Source organism: Staurois parvus, unplaced genomic scaffold (genome assembly GCF_062004578.1).
Source record: "Staurois parvus isolate SC_StPar_1 unplaced genomic scaffold, SC_StPar_1.0 ptg000153l, whole genome shotgun sequence".
NCBI lineage: Eukaryota > Metazoa > Chordata > Amphibia > Anura > Ranidae > Staurois > Staurois parvus.
In genome coordinates this window covers 3,121,380-3,143,658 of record NW_028317949.1, presented here as the reverse complement: position 1 = coordinate 3,143,658, position 22,279 = coordinate 3,121,380, and the positions used below count along the sequence as shown (strand labels likewise).

Here is a 22,279-nt window from a genome sequence, read left to right as displayed (position 1 = left end):
GTGGTGAATAAATACCACCAAAATAAAGTTTTATCTGTCTCAAAAAATTGCTATAAAATTCATATGGATACAGTGTTGCATGACCGCGCAATCAAAGTGTGATAGCACTGAAAGCTGAAAATTGCTCTGGATAGGAAGGGGGTGAAAGTGTCCGGACTTGAAGTAGTTAAACTGAAATTGTAATTGGGCTTTAAAATTTGGAAACCCAAAATCGTTACATAGTATAGTGTACTTTTAAAATAACATATTCCTAAGCCAGTTCATATTAAATACAACATTTTATTGACAAGTATTTATTTTACAATGAAGCCAACCTTTCAGCATATATCATTTCCATTGCAGTTTAAAGATTTGATTCCTGACACTTCCCACTGGGTGGTATGATGTTTAGCTTCATATTAAACCTTTCAATACAAAAATAGAACACTCACATTTACCTATTTACAAGCACTTTGACCTTGCTATTATGTCAAAAGGTATCAAGTAAAGAAAACATCTGTAGACCAAGTGCTACCAAAATAGTTTAAGTATCTTCAGAATAAGGCAGTTTATAAATACTGGTTACCATTCTATTAGCTATGTCATCTCTTAATTTAAAATACAGCAGATAGATGATGTACAGTATACTGGCTATAAAGAAAACTTAATACAACATGGTAAGGTTGGAATCTTAACATTACTGACATTTGAACTGTTGAGAAACATACAAATAACTAAACAAATACACTGTACACACAATTGCACATCATCATTCCCTTTCTTCTGAAACTTAGAATAAAAATAGAATTTAAGACTCAAATATTCACAAAAAGGCAAAATACTAAATTCCAAGCAAAATGCTTGCTGCTTCAGGTAAATGTCCCTGGAGAAGGCTGCCTGCAGCACTCCAATACTTTCCCTTGAGGACAACAGGTGGGCACACTTCTCATTTTTGGCCGCTGAGAGTGAATTCGGACTGAAGGCACGTCACTCTGCATTAAAGGCAGCTTGTTTTTTCTAAGGCAATTGTCAGTGTGAAGTAGTATAGCTTTGGGAATTTTGCTGGCAGTTTAAACGCTTTAGGCACTGAATCATCTTGGCATTACTTGGTGAAGAGATGAGAACTTTTCCAGCTATTAATATTTAAAGCACCGTTTGTATGTGAGACCCAGGCAGTGTTGACAGCCGATATGCAACAATCACTGTCTTCACCTAGAACTCCCTTGACTGTGGCTGCTCTCAGATCGTGTAGTACTGAACCTCTTCTTTACTATCATGCTGATGTAGGCCTTCATAAGCTTTGCAATATCAACCACCTGTATCAAGGAGAAAAATAAACTTGTTTAATACATACTAGACATCTTTTTTATCAGCAATAAACAGAAAAGCTCTAAAAATGCCAGTTCAGATTAATAGGTCCTAAAGTGGAGTTCCAGCTGAAAAAAAAAAAGTGAGCAGCTACAAAAACTGTAAAAAAAATACAGCCACTTACATGTCCCTCGGTCCAGCGGTGTCCTCACCACTGCTGGTTTCACTGGCCGTCTTCTCTCCCTAGAACCGGCATCTTTAGCTTGGGCACCCAGCTGTGACAGCTTGTGGCTTCACAGCTGGGTGCCCAATGCGCATGCGCGAGAAGCGCTGCGCTTTGTGAATGGCCCTGTAGTCTTCTGGGACCTGTCACATGTTCAAGATAACTGCGGGGAGGGAGGACAACTTCCACTTCCGATCGCCTAGGCGTTGGAAGTGGGAGCGGGTACCTGTCAAGTTCGGGTACCCGCTCCCCAAAGGTGCCAATCCTTAACCCTTTGAGGACCAAGGGACGTATTTGTCCCATGTTTTTAATTGCCTGTATCATCTGATTAAGAACTTAAAATACTTCTTTTTTTTTGGTTTGAGTCAAAATATTAGTTCTTATCAACAAATGGATCTAGCTTTTTGCCAATTATTTCATGAAATGGCTTAGTTACAGCAACTGAAGTGTACGAACTTTAAAAACAAAAAATTGATTCTTTTGGCGTTCCAAAATCTTACGTTCCTCAAAGGGTTTTAATGGGGAGCGTTGGACAAAGCATTAAAGAGGAACTTCCCCTTTTGGGTGGTATTCCACTTTAAGGTGCATGACAAAGACATTTGCAGATGCAGAGGAGCTCTAGCATAAAACTCCTGGCATTTTCCTGGGTCCAGGGAGTCACAAATGGCATGTCCAGCTGGCCATAGAACTGCATGGCTGTAATTGTTCTTTTGCATCGGTGGCAAAAGAGCATCTCTGTTTACACAAGTAAAAGTGCATACAGCCATGTAGTTCTATGGCTGGCTGTATATAACACCTGCAGTTCCCCAGATGTGAGAAAACACTGGGAGTTTTATGTTCAAGTGGATGTAAACCCTCACATATACCCAGTGGACTCAGGTGATACACAGAGATGAAACAATCCCTCCTACATAAGTTATACCTGTTTATCTACAGCTGCCTTTCCCCTACATCCATTCAAAGTGCAAAATGTACATAGGACCTCTCAGCTCTGAAGAGCAGGGGCTGGAGGGCTGAAATTACATTAGTGGGGAGAGGTCTGAGAATTGATTAGAGGAAAGGGACACAACCACCTTCACACAGCACACAAGAGCAAAGCTAAGTCTGCCAGGTTTTGCTTGGCTCCCCACTCCAGTTTTCCTTCTAGTCCTTAAGGCTCCGTTCACACTACTGTGATTTCAGATGCAACTTGAGTCACAGAGTCACATAGAATCGCATGACAATGGAAATCACATTGTTCTAAATGATGCCCAATGGAACTCAGCATGTTGCAATTTTGGAAAAGGTTCCTGTACTACTTTTCTGATTTTGATTGCATGATTTTGGCCTCATGGAATATGCAAACCAATACAAAGTTGCATCCAAGTTGCATTACGCACTGAAAGTTGGATCAAACTTGGATTGCAGCAGTGTGAACCTAGCCCTAATGTGTGTTAAAGGTTGCATGGGTTAAAAATGCTTGCTATGTCTTTTCTAGCTGATGACTACAATGTGTTTGCCTTTTCCATTACTCTGTCTGATACCAGTGTGTAGCCACACTTCCCCTATAAACTTACCGCACTGGTTTCAAATAGAAGTTCCCTTTCGTCAACAACAATCTTGTAGGTATTGGCAAGTGGAGCACCAAAAGAAAGGATATGTTCATAATGAAACACTTCCAAAGGTCTCCCCTCTCCTCTTTTGTAGACAGAAACAGCCTCAACACTGACACCCAGCCACAACTCTTGTGGGAATCCACCTTCTTTGCTCTGAAATTAAAAAAAAGCACATAAAATGTTAAGGCATATCTAGGATACAAAGGATATATTACAAAAAAGGGAAGTTATACTTTATAAAATAGGCTAAAATCAATGTACCAGGCTAACTGCTACAGAAAGGAGTAAACTATGCTATACAAGTAACTTTTTGCACATAACATGACAACCAGTATATAATGGTGAATAGAGTTATTTTGCTGTCTAGAACAATGCTAAAATAATTATATGATGTGCAATCAATTATATGAAAACCCATTCAGTGATAGCATGCTCCTACCTCAACATCAAACAAAGTTGATCCATAGCCAGGCCATTCTTTTATCAGAGCCATATACTTAGACATGCACTGATCTGGATTCAGCCCTTGTATTTTCTTCCATTTGTCAGTAATGTTGGCTTTGGTTGACAGGACCTCTTCTTTCAACCACATGTCCAGCATTTGCTCCTCTTCTATCTTCTGTTTACTCATGGAGCCACTTCGGAAGCTTCTCCTTAATGTTCCTTCTAAGAAACTGGACCTCTTCCTCTCAGATCTTTCAAATATTGTAGAGGCTTTGGTGGACTGAGTTACACGGGCTTTTAGTCTGTGCATTGGGTAAAAGTCTTCCATCTCTGGCACATTAGTGTGTAGACTGTAATCTCCCTGCGAATACTGTAACCTTAAGGCTGCCAAGGTTTGCAAAGTATCCTCGGGTGCTGGATAATGACCTCGAATAACAGCTTCATGTGCCTAAAAATACAAGGTCTAGGTCAGCAAACTACTGTGCATAAGTTAAACTGATTTTTCAATTAAATGATTTAATCACATAAATTAGGCCTATGTCACACTTGCAGTCCTGACATTGGCAAGAACAGGATTGTTGGATCAGTGAGGTGGTGCGCCCGTCCTTGCAGCATGTGTTTCATCAAAGAGATTGACACCTCGCTAATGCAGCCTGTGAAGGAGCCACAAGCAAGCGGGTGAGTAGTCCACCTTCCTGCTGTGTCTTTCATAGGGAACCTGTCGCTGTCAATAGTATTGCAAATGTGAGAAGGTCCTTAGACTGTATGTCAGATATCACCCTAGTCATTGCAATAATTAGTGTATGAAACATATTACTGTATAACATTCTGAAATTCCTTCTTCAAGTGACAAATTATTATTAATATTATTATATAGGATTTATATAGTGCCAAAAGCTTACAAAATGAAGGTAGACATTACAGTTACAGAACAATTTGGTACAAGAGGAAACAGAGGGCCCTGCTCGTTAGAGCTTACAATCAGTGGACAAATCACCGTATTTATCATTTTTAATTTTTAAGCATTTATTTGCTTACCTGCTCAAACATGAACACATATTCAACACTGTCTTTTGGCACATGTTCTGTATCCAAGAAGCAGTAAAGTTTAAAGAAGAACTTCCATGGCTGATCTCCTGGTTCAGCACTGACAGCAATTCTGTGGTGAAAAGTAACACAGTATATAGTCACCCACTGAAATGTAGACAAATGCAGAAAATGTTTTGTGAAAGTGTAACTATAATAAGGGACCAGTAAAGCTGTGCTTTGCCTACGCAGAACGAAGCACCAGTTTACTTTAACTTTTATACTCCCTTCTCTCCACTCTCGCTGCCCTGTTCACCCTGGGTGAGTGAGGAGAAGAGGCCCTGTGTAAGCACAGCTTGGAGCTTTTACAGTGCTGAGGACTCCTTCATTTCCTATGTGACAAAACTGGATGTTTAACCACTTCCAGACCGGACACTTTTACCCCCTTCCTGACCAGGGCAATTTTCAGCTTTCAGCGCTATCACACTTTGAATGACAATTGCGCGATCATGCAACACTGTACCCAAATGAATTTTTTATCATTTTTTTTACACAGATAAAGCTTTATTTTGGTGGTATTTATTTACCACTGGGATTTTTATTTTTTTTGCTATGTAAATGAAAATGTCCAAAAATTTTGAAAAGAAGTGTTTTTTTTATAAAATTTTGCAAATAAATAATATTTCATCATAAATCTTTGCCAAAATTGATTACGTTATCTTTTTAGTAAAAAAGAAAAATCTAAATTAGTTTATAACCAAAAATTATAATTTTTAAACATTTTTTTTTACATTTTTATTTTATTTTTTTATATTATTATTTTTCATTTTTATTTATTTTTTTACATACTGTCACCCTAGCAGTACAGTGTCACCATGGTGACACTGTATTACTTGTGGGGGGTGATGAAGATTTTTTTTTTTTTTTTACACTGATTGCTTTTACACCCATATAGGAAGTAAAAGCAATCATTTCTCTTTCTCTCTGTCTGCATTCTTGCACTCATTGAGAAGTACTGAGTGAGCTGTGATTGGTCACAGCTTGTCACATGGTACAAGGCTGTTGTGAATAGCCTTGTACCATGTGACCTCTGTGATCATTCACAGATTTCACACGTAGTAAGCAATGATGTCACAAGTGACATCTTGCTTACTACTTTGCATGTGATCACTGATTGGCCAATCAGTGATCACATGATCGGGACCTCGTACAGAGGTCCCGTCCGACGATCGGTGTTTCACTGTCCGGAGGACGCAGCGAGCACCGGATCGCGGTGCTGCGCGCTCCCAGGGAGCGCGCACAAGCAGGGTGCGGGGAGGCCGTTTATAAACGGCCACCCGACCCTGCACTGCCACCATCTGGCCGTTTATATGCAACGGCCGGTCGGGAAGTGGTTAAATGGCCAATCGCAAACTACCAAAACTGTCACACGGGACACAGGATGTCATATCACATGCTTCCCCTTACCTGGAAGTACAAGATATTTCATGTCACCTCTTTGGGCAAATACAGAAAGGGAGAGAAAGGAAGGTAAGTATAAGCATGGGCAAAGCACAGGTTTACTTTTTTAAACAAAATTGCAACACATAAGTTATGAAAATGGTTCAAAATATTGCAATAAGATGTTGCCAAGCTACAGCAGAACTTACTTTTCAAATTTTGCTAACACATCTGCCACCACCATTCTGCTTTCTATGGCTTTGTCTGTGATCCCATTGTATTCAAAAAGAGCAAACATATTTCTGCTATCCTCCATTGCCAGCCCCCGAATCAGCTTTTCTACAACCTAAAAAAAAAAAATATCAGTAAATATTAGTATAATGTTAAAAAAGTACAAAGGTTGTTATTATTATACACAGTCTGAGAAACGTTGGTACTGTACTACTTTGAGGCTCCCTTTACACATCGCTTATCAGAAACACAGGTTCCCTCTAGCGACTGAAAAAGCAGTGATTCTGCCTGCGATTCCAAATCACTTATAGGTGAACGGGGCCTAAAGGCAGTGCTAAATTACCAGCAAACCTTGCACTGTATACTTTGCTCTGTACCTCTTCCTGCCTATGTTGAAAAAGCTTGCAGCGTTGTAAATTACTTATTTTAGCACTTCCTCTGTGAATGTGCAATCAAAATAAACCTATATTTGGAATTCTTCTAACTTACAGTAAATCACTGAAAATATTTGTATAGTTTTTGATACAGTGGGAAATTATTATTATTATTATTAGTGCACCTGTCTAGTTTTATTGTTATCTGCGCCCCTGATGGACACCCAGAAACAAATAAACTGATGGGTTTAATCCTTCGCTACTCTTTGCAAAACTAAAAATAAATATACAATACTTTGACTTGAAAAAATCCAGAAACAAACCAGAAAAGTGCAAGGCAGAATGCAGAGATCACTAGCAGCCTCCACTTTCTTGGCTTCTAACAGTAATGTGAATTTCAAAATGTGTGCAAACAATTGAAGCCCTGTATGGTGTGTTTGGAGTCAGGATGTTCCATATAATATATCAGCACTGTTAGCAGGCTCTGCCTAACAGTTATTAATATGTGTCCATTTTGTTCTATTTAAAACAGAATTCCACCGACATATTAATCTAGGTAGTGTTTATAGGAAAATGCATGACAAATGATGTTTGTGCAAAACTGATTATACAAAAGTGGAAAATGAGTCAGATCCATGAACAATATGGTCCAGTAACATAACCAAAAATTGATAGTGACTAAATATAACAAATTTGAAACTAATAAAAAAACGACAACAGAAAGCCTGAATGAACTATAATTCTATACTGCAGTTTAGATTAGTTTATCAGTTCTTTCAAACTGCAATTTTACCACCCCCCACCCTCACCTCCAGCTGCCCACCAGAAATCTACCAGGGCTATATGCGTGCTTGGATTGTGACAAATTTGAATGCTGGCTGTAGAGTTTGACAGGTGGCACTGCCTGTCATATTTACCCATTGAGATCAACAGGGCTGCACCGTAACTGCAGCGAGCCAAATGCTTGGCCCACAGTTGTTGTGTGGTCCTGCAATGTACAGTATTATTGCCATTCAACAATTAAAAAAAAAATAAACAGGCATCAGGAAGCAGCAGTAGTGCCTCCTGAATGCCTGCCAGCCACTGCTATACTGCCCTCTTTAAAATGATCCACTATGGGTTGCTCTTCAGAGGGCGATAAGTCATTACCACCTGTCTGAAAAATCCCTATGAGCTTCTATTGTTTTACACAGCAACCAATCATATTCACTGAGGAATGCTATTAGCCTCCATGGCGGTCTGATTATGTCAATATTTTTTAATGTCAAAGCGGTACACTGTTTTGCATGGAAATTTGTTTTGTATTGTAGGCCTGTAATTCTTAGGAATAACTCAGTTAAATCTGTCCGAACAAGAGCCTAGTAAACATCCCAGCTATGATAAAGTTTGAAACATGAAATCATAAATTATAATATAATAAATAACTTTAAAAAATAATAATATAGTAATAATAAATGTAATTCAATAATGTAATCAAAGCAAAAAACTGAAATCTGAAATAGAGTGCCAAGTTCGCACATCACTGAGCTCAGTCGCAGAATTGTTGCTTTCAGTGTGATGACGAATTTCCCCACGAACCACTATCGCTCAATTCTGCAAGTGATTCTAATTCACTATCGCTGTTTTCTAGCTGATCTAAAACCACTTTTGACCTAAAGGGACGCTTTTTGGATGCCATGACCGCTCTCAAGTTTCTAGGCAGAAAGAACTGTAAAAGTGTAGGCAGGGCACAGGACAAAGCACTAGGGACAAAATTTAAGTGAAATGGTTTGATACAGTAATGTAATCCTAACAGATTACAATGTATTGTGTGTATGCCATGTTTTTACTTTTTTGAATCTCCCACCGGTTCGGTTCTCGCAGGGAAGGGAACCCGGAAGATGGATGGTGGCATTGGCTGGAGGACTAGGCGGGAGGACACGGCGGGATCGTAGGCCAAGGTAAATTACATTACAGTATAATCCCAAGTGTGGCTCGGGGTTACCGCTTTATGTACTGAAAATTAACCCCGGGCCACACTCGGGATTACCGCTAGGAAGGTTAAAGCTTGTAATCTTTACTTTATTGTCCATTTATGCACAACTGCTAAGCAATATAATGCAAGTACTGTAATTGTAAAATGGTAACTATTGTGTTTGCGTTTAATACATGCAATAATTATCATTTCATTTTTAATTACATGTGGAACGCCCAATTTTTTTGGTCAAAAGACAATGTTATTTATGAAGATCTTAGAAATCATTCAAATGAATGCTGGGTCTCACCTCGCCAGCTGTGGTGTGGGAGTTGATAGTTATCTTGCATGCTCCCCCACCATGGCAGTACACAGTTGTTGTAATTTCCTGCCTGTTAATTAATGCTTGAATTTCATCACGAGACGGCACAAATTCCCTGCATTTGGTTTTCTTCAGTGACTCGTAGATAAACACTGCATACTTTTCCATTTCTGAGCCTTGAAACTGTTCCCGAATCCTACAAAAGCAAAGACAAAAGACATAATATGAGACTATTACAGAAAAAGGGAAAGTGCACAAATGCAACTGACAAAAGAAAATATTGAGAAAAAAAACAACACAGAATGAACATATCCTTATTTTTATCACAGCTCCAGCCTGGCAGTATTTTTAATCATTCCAAAATCTAAATATAGCATAATTAGTGCAGACATGAGCTCCTAGTATTGCTGGAGAATATTTTTCACTTCAGTGGGACCAATAACAACAAACAATCAAGCTGAAGTTAGCACCATATCCCAACAACAGGCACTATCAGGTCGGGCATAAAAAATACACTGCTGCTACAAATCTACATCAGTCCCTGCACTCAAAGAGACTACAGTTAAAGGTCCCCTATCTCACATGCATACACATTTCTTTGGCCAATTTGAATGGGAGCCAATCAACCTATCCGCGTATCTTTGGAGTAATCGCCATGTCTTTTGGAGGAAACCCACAGGGAGAACATGCATACTCCATGCATGTAGTGTGTAGTGTCCTGGTTGGGATCCTAACCGAGGACTGTAATGCTGCAAGGCAAGAGTGCTCACCACTAAGCCACCTTGAGTTGTTCACTACAACCATGTTTAAATGACACTTGCCACTGATATACAGTGGGGATCGAACATTTGGGCACCGCAGCTAAAAATTTGTATTAATGTGCATAAAGAAGCCAAGGAAAGATGGAAAAATCTCCAAAAGGCATCAAATTACAGATTAGACATTCTTATAATATGTCAACAAAAGTTAGATTTTATTTCCATCATTTACACTTTCAAAATAACAGAAAACAAAAAAATGGTGTCTGCAAAAGTTTGGGCACCCTGCAGAGTTAATATCTTGTACTGCCCCCTTTGGCAAGTATCACAGTTTGTAAACGCTTTTTGTAGCCAGCCAAGAGTCTTTCAATTCTTGTTTGAGGTGCCCAAACTTTCGATCCCCACTGTATAGGAATACAGCACGTGCCATTGCTCACTTCTTTGTGAAGACACAAGCTCCGGGGCTGTCATTCTCATCCTTGCTTCACAACCTAGCGAATCACTGACCTGGAACAAGTATTGTAGGTAGACATCTTTACGATCCACTGGCTAAATTTTTGTCTCCAGTCAGTAATTCTGTAAATAGTGAAGCAAGGATGAGGGTAAGATGCTCAGAGCTTGCACCCTTTGGAACAAGGCAATAATGGCAGCTGCCATATTTCTATTCTGACTTTTGACTAGTTTGGAAAACGTCCATGGTGGAAAAAATAAAAACAGTTACCCAATGGCCGCATACGTTACTGGATGCCATTGTCTTCATACCAAGATTAAGGGTCTTCAAATTAAGGGTAATCATATATGTTAGGTGGATACAGATACCTTAGATTGCACACCCCTTGAGGCTTAGGGACTAATGTGAATGTAGAAAATATATCTAAAGCACTGTGTAAATTGATGGCGCTATATAAGTACCTATAATAAATAAATAAATAAATAAAATACCCCTAAACATGGCTGCAATTTTCTGCATTGGTATTACTTTGGATTACTGTCAGTAGGTCTATTTTCTTTAATTCAACCTCACCTCTTCAGATGAAACTTGAGATACTTGAGAATACTGCGGCTGGGTGGGAAGGTGCAGCTCAGGCAGGTTAGTATCTGCCAGTGGTACAGGTTCCCAGTGCTTCCAGTGTGTACAGCTTTATTAGTTTGTTTGATAAGCTGGCAGTACAGTTCATCTCTTAGCGGTCGCAGATCATGGCCAGTCTGCAGAATGCCTTGAATTATCGGGACTGGATCAGACAGAGATTCCAGCTGCTGCAAAGAATTGAAAATTTTGATGGCTTCATCCTGGAGCGTGGTGTAGCCTTTGTCTTTTAGCACTGTAACATAACATTAAGATGATTATATTATACTGGAAAGTTTGTTGAAGCAACCTAAACATGGAAAATCAGTGTGCATGTAAAGATAAAACAGTAATACTACATCATTAACCCTGATCTTGAGCTGTCCTTAGTCACAAATCTCCTTTGCTTTCACCCATCTCCCCCACAGTAGATTTATTGCCTTCAGAGCTTCTAACCATCCTGGCCAACACTGTTATTGACCCTGTATGCTTAGCACAGTCTTACTGATGCTAAAACATTTCAAAGTGCTCCCTCAGCTAAAAACTGAGGAGACATTTGAGACTTGCAGTTCTGCAAAAAAAAAAGCTGCAGTTTAAAGAAGTCTGTATTAAGGTTATAGAAAAAATGTGCATAGTAGCACTATCAATCAAGTAATATATATTTATTTATGCCTTTTTTACTGACTACAGTGTCAACTCCATGCTGGCTGGTGGGAGTAACTAAAATTCACACCAAAGCCCAAAAAAGTCAATTGATGTTGAAAAACGCTAACAAATACAACAATTCCAGAGGTATAGTAATCATTACCACCACTTTCCAAAAATGGTAAAAAAAACAACATGTGTACCCCTAAGGACTAAAAAAAAGCCAAAATTTGTGGGACTTTTAAAGTGGATTATCCCTCATAGAAATTGACAACGCATACACTAAAAAAAATAAATAAAAAACAACTTTTTATCAATGATCAACCACTATACATGGTGGTTACATTAAAAAAGGTGGAAACCACCCAACCATTACTAAAAGTAATGTACACAACATAAAAAGTATGTGGCCTCTATGAACAGACCGCCATGCACATCATCATATAAAATATACTTCATGTAATCTGGGATTCCAAAGTAACATTTGTACAATCCAGACTTTAAACTATACACATAGTGTACAAAGCAGTTGTTAATGTACTGGTTCCACTATTAGCTGTGGAGGAATTCTGTATCTCAATGCGTTTCGCCTAAAGCTTCTTCAGGAGGGGATTTTCGATAGCAATATATCCAGGTGTATCAGGACATGGAGGCATGGAGACCGTTTGAACCCCACTAATGGAATCCATACACGACGCAAAGGAAGGGAGGAAAAAGACTATTGTATATGTTGCAGCTTTGTGATGGAAGAATCCAGGGCAGTTTCTAAATATTGTTATCCAACCCTAGTATGGTCTTAAAATGGATAGAACATTCACATATGGTAAAATCCATACTGTCCCCCAATGGTTTCTCAATTCAGTATAGATAAATGAATCTCTGTATGGTGTAACCTAGAAAGTGACAGCAGAATGCTGTTGCAGATTTATCTATATTGAATTGAGATACCCTGGGGGACAGTATAGATTTCACCATATAAAGCAGAAAATCTCCCTGCTTATATTATCTGGAGATTTGTACCCGGCCACATAGTTGCTTATGAATACAATGCATGTCAATGGAGCAACAAATTACTGGTGTGCCATAATCACTAACAGCAAGTACAGATAACATGAATAGCAAATGAGGCAAACAATTATGTAACTCGCTTCAAAAAGTCAACTCCTTAGCCACCGAATAACCAATAGCTGGAATCCCTGCAGCGCAGATTTTTAACTGTATACCATTTATTCTTAATAACAAAAAAAACACACAAAAAATACAGCCTTGTGTATATGGGCATTTGCATGCATCAGAACTGCTTCTCTCCCCATACAATTCCATGGGCACTTAACAGCAGCTTGAAGCAATCGAAGACAGCTTGAAAGAAGGTCAAATGCAGGAAAAAGATACCTGTTAATGAACACTGAAAGATCTTAAAAAGAACACCAAACTGATCTCAAATGCAAGAGGAATCCATATGAAAGCAAGCTGTATTTGCCAGCTTACATTAGCCCTTAGCCACATTAGGCTCATACTAATTTTTCATTAGCTTTACTACGGGTTTATTTATAAAAATATTCACTTTGTGAATGTCTTAATCACACAGCCATCACAAATAATTCCCATATATTGCTTAATATGTTTATTTCCCATGATGATCAGCACCATGTAGTGGGCATAATGCAGTATTTTCCTAATTGAGGCATTTCAGGAAGATTTTATATATAAACAGACCCCGTTATATAGCTCAAGAAAAAAAAATAGTATAAGCCTCATCTGGCTAAGGACTAGTGTAACCTGTCAAATATAGCTTGTTTTCATATGGACTCTTGCATTGGAGATCAATTTGATGCTCTTTTAAGGTCATTCAGTGTTCATCAACAGGTATATTCTACTTGCATTTGATTTCTTTCCAAGTTGGCTCCAACAGCCTCAAGCAGTTCCAACACACACAAAAGTCCACATGCACAAACTTTAAAGGCCAGGATATTAACACAGCAACTTTTTGTTTCTATCTTAAAACAGACTCCTATGTATATGTCTAATTTATTCTTTCAAAAAGAAAAAAACTGTATCTGTAATGCACATTTATTTTTTTTTTTGTATGATTGATATTTCCTGCACAAGTGAAAATAAACAAAATGTTTTACTTAAAAAGATTGTTAATGAACCAGCTGGATCTGGGATGCCAAGGATTCAAGGTCACATTATGCAAACTCAGGCGTAATAATCAATAGCAGTCTCCAGCAGCTGAGCTTCTGCTCTCATTATTTCTCCAATAAATGAAAGTGCCACAAAGAAACAGATCAAACACATAAAACTGATATTCTTTCACTCTTGGCTAACTCATCAGCTGTTCATGCAAATCAAATTCACTCGCTATCCTTTCATGGACATTTCTACAATGTACAGTGCATTGAAAATTTATTCTTACCCCTTGAAGTTTTCCACATTTTGTCATGTTACAACTAAAAACATTAATGTATTTTATTGGGATTTTATGTGATAGACCAACACAAAGTGGCACATAATTGTGAAGTGGAAAGAAAATGACAAATGGTTTTTAAAATCCTTTACAAATAAATATCTGAAAAGTGTGGCGTGCATTTGTATTCAGCCCCCTGAGTCAATACTTTGTAGATCCACCTTTCACTGCAATTACAGCTGTAAGACTTTTTGGTATTTCTCTACCATTTTTGCACATCTAGAGAGTGACATTTTTGCCCATTCTTCTTTGCAGAATAGCTCAAGCTCTGTCAGACTGGATGCAGAGTGTTTGTGAACAGCAATTTATCAAGTCTTGCCACAGATTCTCAATTGGATTTAGGTCTGGACTTTGACTGGGCCATTCTAACACATGAATATGCTTTGATCTAAACCATTCCATTGTAGCTCTGGCTGTATGTTTAGGGCCGTTGTCCTGCTGGAAGGTGAACCTCTGCTCCAGTCTCAAGTCGTTTGCAGACTCAAACAGGTTTTCATCTAAGATTGCCCTGTATTTGCCTCCATCCATCTTCCCATAAACTCTGACCACCTTCCCTGTCCCTGCCGAAGAAAAGCATCCCCACAACATGATGCTGCCACCACCGTGTTTCATGTTCAGGGTGATGTGCAGTGTTAGTTTTCCACCACACACAACGTTTTGCTTTTAGGCCAAAAAGTAAATTTTGGTCTCATCTATCTGACCAGAACACCTTCTTCCACATGTTTGCTGTGTCCCCCACATGGCTTCTTGGAAACTGCAAACGGGACTTTTCATGGCTTTCTTTCAACAATGGTTTTCTTTTTGCCGTTCTTCCATAAAGGCCAGATTTGTGGAGTGCACGATTAATAGTTGTCCTGTAGACAGATTCTCCTACCTGAGCTCCTTCAGAGTTACCATGGGCCTCTCGGCTGCTTCTCTGAATAATGCTCTCCTTGGCCAGACTGTCAATTTAGGTGGATGGCCATGCCTTGGCAGGGTTGCAGTTGTGCCATACTCTTTCCATTTTCAGATGATGATTGAACAGTTCTCCATGAGATGTTCAAAGCTTGGGATATTTTATTTATAACCTATCCCTTCTTTAAACTTCACAACTTTATCCTTGACGTGTCTGGCGTGTTCCTTGGCCTTCAGGATGCTGTTTGTTCACTAATGTTCTCTAACAAACTTCTGAGGGCTTCACAGAACAGCTGTATTTGTACTTAGATTAAATTACACACAGGTGGACTCTATTACTAATTAGGTGACTTCTGAAGACAATTGGTTCCACTAGATTTTAGTTAGGGGTATCAGAGTAAAGGGGGCTGAATACAAATTCATGCCACACTTTCAGATATTTATTTGTAAACAAGTTTGAAAACCATGTATCATTTTCCTTCCACTTCACAATTATGTGCCACATTGTGTTGTCTATCACATAAAATCCCAATAAAATACATTTACGGTTTTGCTTGTAACGTGACAAAAATGTGGAAAATGTCAAGGGGTGTGAATACTTTTTCAAGGCACTGTATGCACTATAGGATAAATTAATATATTAGCACTCACAGTTCAAATTGAGGTCTCCATAGGGAAGGGGTAATAAAGGAGAATGTAGGGGGTGATGAGTATATCTCAATATTGGGTTTCTTTTGTAAATCTGCTCCACAACGTCAGGGTTCAGGCAGTTCTCCTGAAATAAAATCAATATTATTTTTAAATCAGAGCATACATGTATGAATGTCATTAAGATAATTAGGACAATCAAAATCTAGGCTAGTAACACGCCTTATTGTTTTGGTGCATTTATTTTTAATCTGATGCTTTTTCCTTTTATATTAATTGAAACTCATCAAAACGCAAGTCAACTTTGCACTGAATATCAACACCTGTCGCACAGTGCTGACATACATTATGAATCACATTTATGTGCTTAGATGGAAGTTTTAACATTACTTGACATGTGCTTGTATAAAACAAAGGTATGTTTCCAGCCATGGCTCTACAATTTATTTAAAATGCATGCATATACAAATGTCATAAAATTGTTTTACTCCAATAAAAGTTCAACTCCCAAATCACAGAATGACCTACAGTGGGACAAAAAGTATTTAGCCAGCCACCAATTGTGCAAGTTCTCCCACTTGGTCTTCACCATAGTGGAGTTTGGAGTGTGACTGTTTGAGGTTGTGGACAGGTGTCTTTTATACTGATAACAAGTTCAAACAGGTGCCATTGATACAGGTAATGAGTGCAGGACAGAGGAGCCTCTTAAAGAAGAAGGTACAGGTCTGCGAGAGCCAGAAATCTTGCTTGTGTGTAGGTGACCAAATACTTATTTTCCACCGGAATTTGCAAATAAATTCTTTCCAAATCAGCCAATGTGATTGTCTGGATTTGTTTTCTCATTTTGTCTCTCATAGTTGAGGTCTACCTATGATGCCAATTACAGGCCTCTCTCATCTTTTTAAGTGGGAGAACTTGCACAATTGGTGGCTGACTAAATACTTTTTTGCCCCACTGTATATGATATATGGGTCCAGGAAGAAGGTGAGTGCATGGCACACTCACTGGTGATGGGAAGCACTTCTGTATATGTTTGATGAAGTGAACACTTTACAACACTGTTGTGGAGCACGGTGTCTTTTGCTGTAATGTAAGCATATAGGTTTTGTGCACTCAACCATTAGTTTTAATGTAAACAGTGTTGCTGTACGATATATACTTTTGTTTTTTATAAACACGTTTTTGGAGTCGCAATTGAGTGAAGAAATTTTGGATTCATCGCCACATGAAAGGATTCACTTTTGTAAAAACGCATTTGACCTATTATAACTTGTAGGTCAAACTTAAAGGTGAGCAGGGAGAGTATCTTGAGTACAATCATGCCTTCTGGAAAGTGATTGTTAAACGCACTAATTTGGACATTCTATGATTTGTGAGTTGGACTTTTATTGGAGTTTGGATTTATCTTGCATGGAATTACTGGAGGATTTTTAAATTTAATTTATATGTCTAGATGAGGAGTTAGCGCATTACGCATTCTTGGTTTATATAAATTTTAAGTGAGAGTACACTAAGTGAGTGGGTGCAGTAATCTTCCTTTGATTATTTTTATTCATGGTGTAGCAGTGCACGAGTGTGAGCTTTTTCAATTGTTTTATTGTGCTACATACAATACATAGTGCGCAAACTGGAATACCAACTGGAGAAATGTTACATTTATTCCATTCAATTCAATACACAGTAGGTGCATTAACAGATTTATAGCACTGCTTTTTTGTATGGCTGCTTACCTTAATGTCCTGTATAAGTTGCTGTGTTGGAGTGTCAATAGGTGCCTTAGTGTCTATGACATTTTGAATAGCACTGGCCCATCTTGTAGCTTCGTTTAGCAGTTTTGTGTAAAGACGGTAACAGTGCTTGCGGCCATACACTATTACATTCCAGTATCCTATTATGCAAGAAAACTTAGTTACCTACCATGTATGTAAGAACTTTGTTTACACATGTAAGCATGCTCATCATTTCCTGCCTTAAAAAAGTGTAGCCTGTCCAAACCATTTTTTTTATTTGGAATACAGTAGAAAAAGTTAGGTCCTTTTTCAGGGTTTTCTGGTGCCATTTCCCTTTTTGGGAGATTCTCTCATCACTGGGGCCACAGACAGCAAAAAAACTGACATGTTACCCCCCCCACAAACACACAAACACACACACTCCAAATCCAGTCATTTTTATTTATTACAGGTACTTATAGGGACAACAATTTAAGTACAGTGCAGTCTATAACACTGCCACCTCCCCCTCTCTCCCCCTCTCTGTTGGAGTCCCCCAAGGCTCTGTCCTCGGACCCCTCCTCTTCTCCAGCTACACCTCCTCCCTTGGCAAACTGATACACTCCCATGGCTTCAATTATCACCTCTATGCCGACGACACACAAATTTACCTCTCCACCCCCCACCTCACCCCCTCACTCTCCGCCCGCATCGCCCACCTCCTGAACGACATATCAGACTGGATGTCGCTCCATTTCCTCAAGTTAAACCTGTCCAAAACCGAGCTCCTGGTTTTCCCCCCAGCCCGCGCCCCCCCCATCCTCTCTATCACTACTAGCAACACCACCATCATTCCCACGCCAAAGTCCTGGGTGTCACCCTGGACTCAAACCTTCCCTTCCAACCTCATGTCCAATCACTATCAAAGTCATGCAGGCTCCACCTCTGCAACATCTCCAAGATACGTACATTCCTAACCCCAGACACTACTAAACAACTTGTACACTCCATCATTCTCTCACGCCTGGACTACTGCAACTCCCTTCTCACTGGCCTACCCAAACAAATGCTATCCCCACTCCAGTCTATCCTGAACTCAGCAGCTAGACTCATCCACCTCACCAACTGCTCCACATCTGCCACCCCCCTCTGCCAATCCCTTCACTGGCTCCTGATTGCCCAGCGCATCAAATTCAAATTACTAACTCTGACCTACAAAGCCATTCATAACACTGCCCCAAACTATGTAACTGACCTGATACCCAAATACCACCCTACCCGTGCCCTTCGCTCCTCACAGGACCTCCTACTCTCTTGCTCCCTGGTCTCTTCCTCCCACGGCCGACTGCAGGACTTCTCCAGGACTTCCCCCATCCTCTGGAACTCCCTACCCCAATCCATCAGACTGTCACCTACCCTCCTCATCTTCAGGCGCACTCTGAAAACCCATCTCTTCAGGGAAGCCTACCCCACCCTCACCTAACAACTGATCTCCTCCACTTCTCCCACCATTCCATCCCCCACAGCCACTTCCTCCTGTACCACTTTCCCCTCCCTCCTAGATTGTAAGCTCGAAAGAGCAGGGCCCTCGAACCTCTTGTGTATTGTATTGTTACAGTTTTTTCTCATGTTCTGTCCCCCTTGCTATTGTACAGCGCTGAGCAAACCCTTTGGCGCTATATAAATACTGTATAATAATAATAATAATAATAATAATAAAAAGTGCTTTACATATACAGTTGTGTTCAAAATAATAGCAGTGTGTTGAAAAAAGTGAATAAAGCTCAAAATCCTCTAATAGCTTTTATTTCCTTACACACAAATGGATTGGGAACACTACACATTCTATTCCAAATCAAAATATGAACAAAAATATATCAAATTTGTGTTGTTCCTCTAAAAAAATTTAAGAAAAGTGAATATTAGACTGTTCAAAAAAATAACAGTGTTTGTATTCTTCTTTACAAACTCGAACATTCACTATATAAACTGAAAAATGTTTGAAGATTTTGCTTTCCTTTGAATCACTTAATGAATATTTAGTTGTATAAGCACTGTTTCTGAGAACTGCTGTACATCAGTGTTGCATGGAGTCAACCAACTTCTGGCCCCTGTGAACAGGTATTCCAGCCCAGGATGATTGGACTACATTCCACAGTTCTTCTCTATTTCTTGGTTTTGCCTCAGAAACAGCATTTTTGATGTCACCCCACAAGTTTTCTATTGGATTAAGATCCGGGGATTGGGCTGGCCACTCCATAACGTCAATCTTGTTGGTCTGGAACCAAGATGTTGCACGTTTACTGGTGTGTTTGGGGTCGTTGTCTTGTTGGACCACCCATTTCAAGGGCATTTCCTCTTCAGCATAAGGCAGCATGACCTCTTCAAGTATTCTGATGTATTCAAACTGATCCATGATCCCTGGTATGCGATAAATAGGCCCAACACCGTAGTATGAGAAACATCCCCATATCATGATGCTTGCGCAACCATGCTTCACTGTCTTCACAGTGTACTGTGGCTTGAATTCAGTGTTTGGGGGTCGTCTGACAAACTGTCTCCGGCCACTAGACCCAAAAAGAACAATCTTACTTTCATCAGTCCACAAAATGTTGCGCCATTTCTCTTTAGGCCAGTCAATGTGCTCTTTGGCAAATTGTAACCTCTTCAGCACGTCTTTTTTTCAACAGTGGGACTTTGCGGGGGCTTCTTACAGATAGCTTGGCTTCACATAGGCGTCTTCTAATTGTAACAGTACTCACAGGTAACTTTACACCTTCTTTGATCTTCCTGGAGCTGATTGTTGGCTGAGTCCTTGCCATTTTGGCTATTCTTCTATCCATTCGAATGGTAGTTTTTCACTTTCTTCCACGTCTTTCAGGTTTTGGTTGCCATTTTAAAGCATTGGCGATCATTTTAGCTGAGCAGCCTATCATTTTCTGTACTTCTTTATATGTTTTCCCCTCTCCAATCAACTTTTTAATCAAGGTACGCTGTTCTTCTGAACAATGTCTGGAACGACCCATTTTCCTCAGAATTTCAGAGAGAAATGCACTGTAACCAGCATGTACAACATTTGCTGCCTTCCTTCCTTAAATAAGGACAATAATTGCCACCTGTTTTTCAAAGAATGAATCACCTCACTAATAGAACTCCACACTGCTATTATTTTGAACATGCCCCTTTCAATTAGAGATTCAATTACACAGAATCAGCAGCATGCATGTCATGACTGTTGGGTCTGTTGGATTTCTATTACTCTACTACACCTGCTAGTAAATTATTTGCCATGTAGAAATATAATTTCTACCAAAAACAGTGATTGATCAGGTTAGTGATGTCTGACTGTTATTATTTTTAACACAACTGTATATTGTACATTCACATCAGTTAGTGCCCACAAGGAGATGATAATCTAAAATCCCTAAATCACATTCATATACTAAGGCCAAATTAGTCAGGAGGCAATTAACCTACCATCATGTCTTTGGAGTATAGAGCAGACTGAAGTACTTGAAGGAAACCCTTGAAGGCACAAGGAGAACATGCAAACTCTGTGCAGACAGTGCCATGGTTGGGATTTGAACCAATGAACAAAGTGCTGTTAGGTGGAAGTGCTAACCATTTAGCTACTGTGCTGCCCCCAAAGCCAGTAAGCTGTGGAACTAGTGAGAAAAAGAAATGAAATGTATCTTACCAGTTTCCTTAAAAATCTTCTCCTCAGGCTGTACAACAGAGCAGAGGCTGTTCAGAACCAAGGTTCCCAATTTCATGGCGTTTTTCTCTGAGTTCTTATAATAGTCCAGGGAATTATGGGTAAGAACAAACCAGCGCTTCTTCAGTTTCAATGAGGACATCTTAGGGCTATTTTTCACTTCCTTGTGTAGCCAACCTTTCAGACCATATAAATATTTAGTATTTTGCTAAACAGTATATCCAAAATATTTTTCCAAAAATACATATATAGTATGATAAACATTACAAACAAACAAAAAAACATAATAAATTGATGATAATAAAGGTGCCCTTTATCCACCATATCCATTGTGCTGATCTTCTCACTGCATTTAAAAGCACAATGGATTCCTTTGAGTTAATAAATGCTAGTTTTAACTGGTGGAAGTCATATTGTGCAGTACACATCTAACAGAAAAGCAGCAAAAACTGAAGATACAGAGCTATTTTCCCTACCTCTGACAATGAATTCCTGCCCTTCCACTCGGGTGTCACCCTTGGATCTCTGCAGTAGTGTTATCCAGTGATGCATTTCTTCTGGAGTGTCCGAGTTACAGTGAAGAACACGGTTTGCCGTGATGATTACAAAGGAGTTTGGTCTTAAAAAGTAAAAAAAACCAGAAATGATTTTAGCTGTTAACCGGCATGGGTAATGTTTGCACAACAATTACTCACCCTCAAATTTTTTTATCAATATTTGTCTTGTTTCATTTCAAATAAGTGGAAAAATTTCACTTGTGTTATTTACAGTAAAGCTGTACTGAGGTTTTGGAAAAATTGACAGAGAATCAAGAAAAAACCTTGCATAAATACCCAATATAAAAATGAAACATGCCTAAATGCCAGAGGACAATTTCAGTTGGGTGGTTTTAGCTGATATAATATACAAATACTACTAATAGTTTTCAAAACTGTTCAGTACTAAATACAGTACCGTACACTTCTGGCTCTTTTGAGCATATGCTATTTATATTAATAAAATGTTATCTTTGTTTACTATAGTAGGTTGTGCCTTGATCTCTGTTTCCCAAGAAAATCATTTGGTTTCAATGAAGGATTGAAACACAGGTATGGAAAAGTGCTCATTAAGAATGATTTGTTGACTGGAGGTTCTGATCCCACCCATAGTCTACCTATCAAAACCATTTCTGTTACATTCATGTTTAAACTGCATGTGGATATGTCAAGCACTTCCCAACAAATAAAGTGTATTGGATATTTGGTAAAAAAGGGGCTCTAATTATTATGTTGCAAAATAGTACTAAAATAATGGCCTAAACCAGGGTTCTTCAAACTTTCTAAGCAAAGGGTCAGTTTACTGTCCTTCAGACTTTGAGGGGCCAGACTGTAGCCAGTGTGAATAGAGAATGCTCCGACATGGGAGTATCATTGGTATCAGGAATAGTGCCTCATCATTGGTGTTGGTGGGAGACGTGCTCCATCGTTGGTGTCGATGGAAGG

The 22,279-nt window shown here is 39.2% G+C and overlaps 1 protein-coding gene across 1 annotated transcript in view; it reads right to left on the bottom strand.

Annotated features, from left to right (window-relative positions):
• Nucleotides 1–259: 259 nt before the first annotated feature.
• MYO10 (myosin X) overlaps nt 260–22,279 on the bottom strand; it is a 302,652-nt gene continuing 280,632 nt past the window's right edge. Inside the window, exons 31-41 of the mRNA XM_089674827.1 lie at nt 21,275–21,417; nt 20,781–20,975; nt 17,105–17,262; nt 15,378–15,501; nt 10,679–10,976; nt 8,885–9,092; nt 6,225–6,361; nt 4,588–4,708; nt 3,545–3,997; nt 3,067–3,258; nt 260–1,295 (exon numbers count right to left, since the gene is read on the bottom strand). Of these exons, the coding sequence (XP_089530953.1) occupies nt 1,188–1,295; nt 3,067–3,258; nt 3,545–3,997; nt 4,588–4,708; nt 6,225–6,361; nt 8,885–9,092; nt 10,679–10,976; nt 15,378–15,501; nt 17,105–17,262; nt 20,781–20,975; nt 21,275–21,417 (2,137 nt within the window). The 3' untranslated portion in view covers nt 260–1,187. The remainder of the gene's footprint in view (nt 1,296–3,066; nt 3,259–3,544; nt 3,998–4,587; nt 4,709–6,224; nt 6,362–8,884; nt 9,093–10,678; nt 10,977–15,377; nt 15,502–17,104; nt 17,263–20,780; nt 20,976–21,274; nt 21,418–22,279) is intronic.